The sequence below is a fragment of the Aplysia californica genome, unplaced genomic scaffold, assembly GCF_000002075.1.
Source record: "Aplysia californica isolate F4 #8 unplaced genomic scaffold, AplCal3.0 scaffold00135, whole genome shotgun sequence".
NCBI classification, from domain to species: Eukaryota; Metazoa; Mollusca; class Gastropoda; order Aplysiida; family Aplysiidae; genus Aplysia; species Aplysia californica.
Window position 1 is genome coordinate 813,947 of NW_004797405.1, and position 2,383 is coordinate 816,329.

The window sequence follows — 2,383 nt, forward strand, 5'->3', positions numbered from 1 at the left end:
GCGCTGACCCGTCCATGGCGGGGTTTTGCCCCCGGTTCCTATACCTGTTTCACTCTCGTTTAAAACCGCCCGGTTGGAACGTATATGTGCAGAGCCCCTTATATTTTTATCCCTGTCGTAAAAAAGCCCAACCGGACTCAAATGGACTGCTTGCGACACTGACGACTTGCGCGACTTTGTTAGCCTGATCGGACCGGAGTTGAAAGCTAGACCCTCTATCGTGTATACACAGTGCCTTTTGGTACCGTCGGTTCGGTTTGGTTCAGTTTGGTAGGCGGGGCTAGCCAGATTGAGGTCCAAAGGTGTCCATCGGTTGGCACAAACCGAACAAGGGACAGAGAGTGTGCTCGATTGAGAGAGAGAGAGAGAGAGAGAGAGAGAGAGAGAGAGAGAGAGAGAGAGAGAGAGAGAGAGAGAGAGAGAGAGAGAGAGAGAGAGAGAGAGAGAGAGACAGGGAGAGAGGCTGACGACGTCGCTGAGGCCAATAAAGAGACTCATAAACGAAATGAGAATTGTACGAAAGGAGTGGGAAGTCATATTGAACCTTAATTTGTTTATTAAAATGAGTTTAATAACCTGTAACGTTTATTTTCTCTAAAGTATTCACTCATTCTGCTTTTGTGTCTTTTATGCAGATTTCCTAAACAACACCCGTTACGTGTGGTATGGTGTTGACCAGTCTTGGTGTAAACTTCAAGACCTATCCAGTGGACGGTGGGATTGGAAAACTTGCCAAACACAACATCATTACCCTTGTGAAGTATCCATCCCGTTACGTGAGTGCATCTTCTTCCATCAGTCTGTTTGTTTCATTTTGCTTCAATTCACACTCGTTTCTTGTTTGTTTGTTTGTTGTTTTTTCCCACGTTCTCTCTGTCCCGTTCGTCCCTTCCCCTCCTTTCTGCGAACAAACACACACACACACACACACACACACACACACACACACACACACACACACACACACACACACACACACACACACACACACACACACACAGCTCTGTGAATCTTCAACTTATGAGCTTTGGTTTTAGCTCATTTTTGCCCATACCGTTCTGTGGAAATGATCCGGACAAAAAAGTGTCAAATTAGTAATAATGATGATGATAATAATAATAAAAATAATAATAATAATAATAATAATAATAATAATAATAATAATAATAATAATAATAATAATAATAATAATAATAATAATAACAATACTACGAGTAATAATAACAATACGTGTACTATTATTGTTAATAATAATAAAAATAATAATACATAAATAATAATAATAATAATAATAATAATAATAATGATAATAATAATAATAGTATGTTGTTGTTGTTGTTTACAAATCCTTTTAGCTGCGAGCATTTCGCTCTTGGCAGCGCAATGCCTCCCTCAAGTAACCACATGTCCTTGTCGTCTGGTCAACACCAGAGTAGAGCAGGCTTTGGTAGTCTGTAGGTGTGTGTAGGAGCCCGCGTCAAAGAACTGCCAGGTTTGGGCAGTGAAGGAGAAGATGTTCAACGGTCTCCTCGTGGTAGTCACAGTGTCTGCAATGGGGTTCCCACATGGGGTTAATTCTGTTAATGTGCTTGTTTTCCTGTGCGCGCTGTGAAGATCAAAGTCTGATCAGCTCTACATAAGAGATTCGATGGGTCTTTGGGGTTGTGTTTGTCCATGTACCCGAAGAGAGATTTTCCTATTTCTGCGTTGTCCCATCTGTTTAGCCACTCGTCTCTGCTTTTGGCTTGGATGATCCCTCTGCAGGTCTGTAAAGAGGCGGCTGTGTCTGTCTGGGGCAGGCTTGCTCCAGTCTTTGATAGCTGGTCTACAGACTCATTCCATGGTACTCCAGAATGGCCAGGCTCCCACTGCAGTGTGACCCGGACGGTATAGGAAGTGCCCATCTGTTTTACAAGGCTGAGAATGTTCCCATCTCATCTGTATTCTCCTCCTCCCTCGACGGCTTGGAGTACTGACATTGAGTCAGAGAAGACAACAACATCCCCTGGTGTTACTGTGCCTTCAAAAAAGTCTTGGGTGATCTGCTCCGGGGTCTTTACTATGGCAACTATTTCTGCGTCATAGTTGGAGCTGTATGTCCCACATGGGCCAAATGGGTCGAGTCTGATTCTTCTCTCCAGTGATGTTTCGATATTTGATGATGACATACATACATACATACATACATACATACATACATACATACATACATACATACATACATACATACATACAAACATTCCTACATACATACATACATACATACATACATACATACATACATACATACAAACATACATACATACATACATACATGCATATACATATATACATACATACATACATACATACATACATACATACATACATACATACATACATA

At 41.5% G+C, this 2,383-nt stretch overlaps 1 protein-coding gene across 1 annotated transcript in view; it reads left to right on the forward strand.

The window, feature by feature from the left end:
* The window catches only part of LOC101849838, a gene marked incomplete in the record, with an annotated part of 91,517 nt that overhangs the window by 58,025 nt on the left and 31,109 nt on the right, over positions 1-2,383 (forward strand). Inside the window, 1 exon segment of the mRNA XM_005096693.3 lies at positions 636-776. Coding sequence (XP_005096750.2) covers positions 636-776 — 141 coding nt within the window.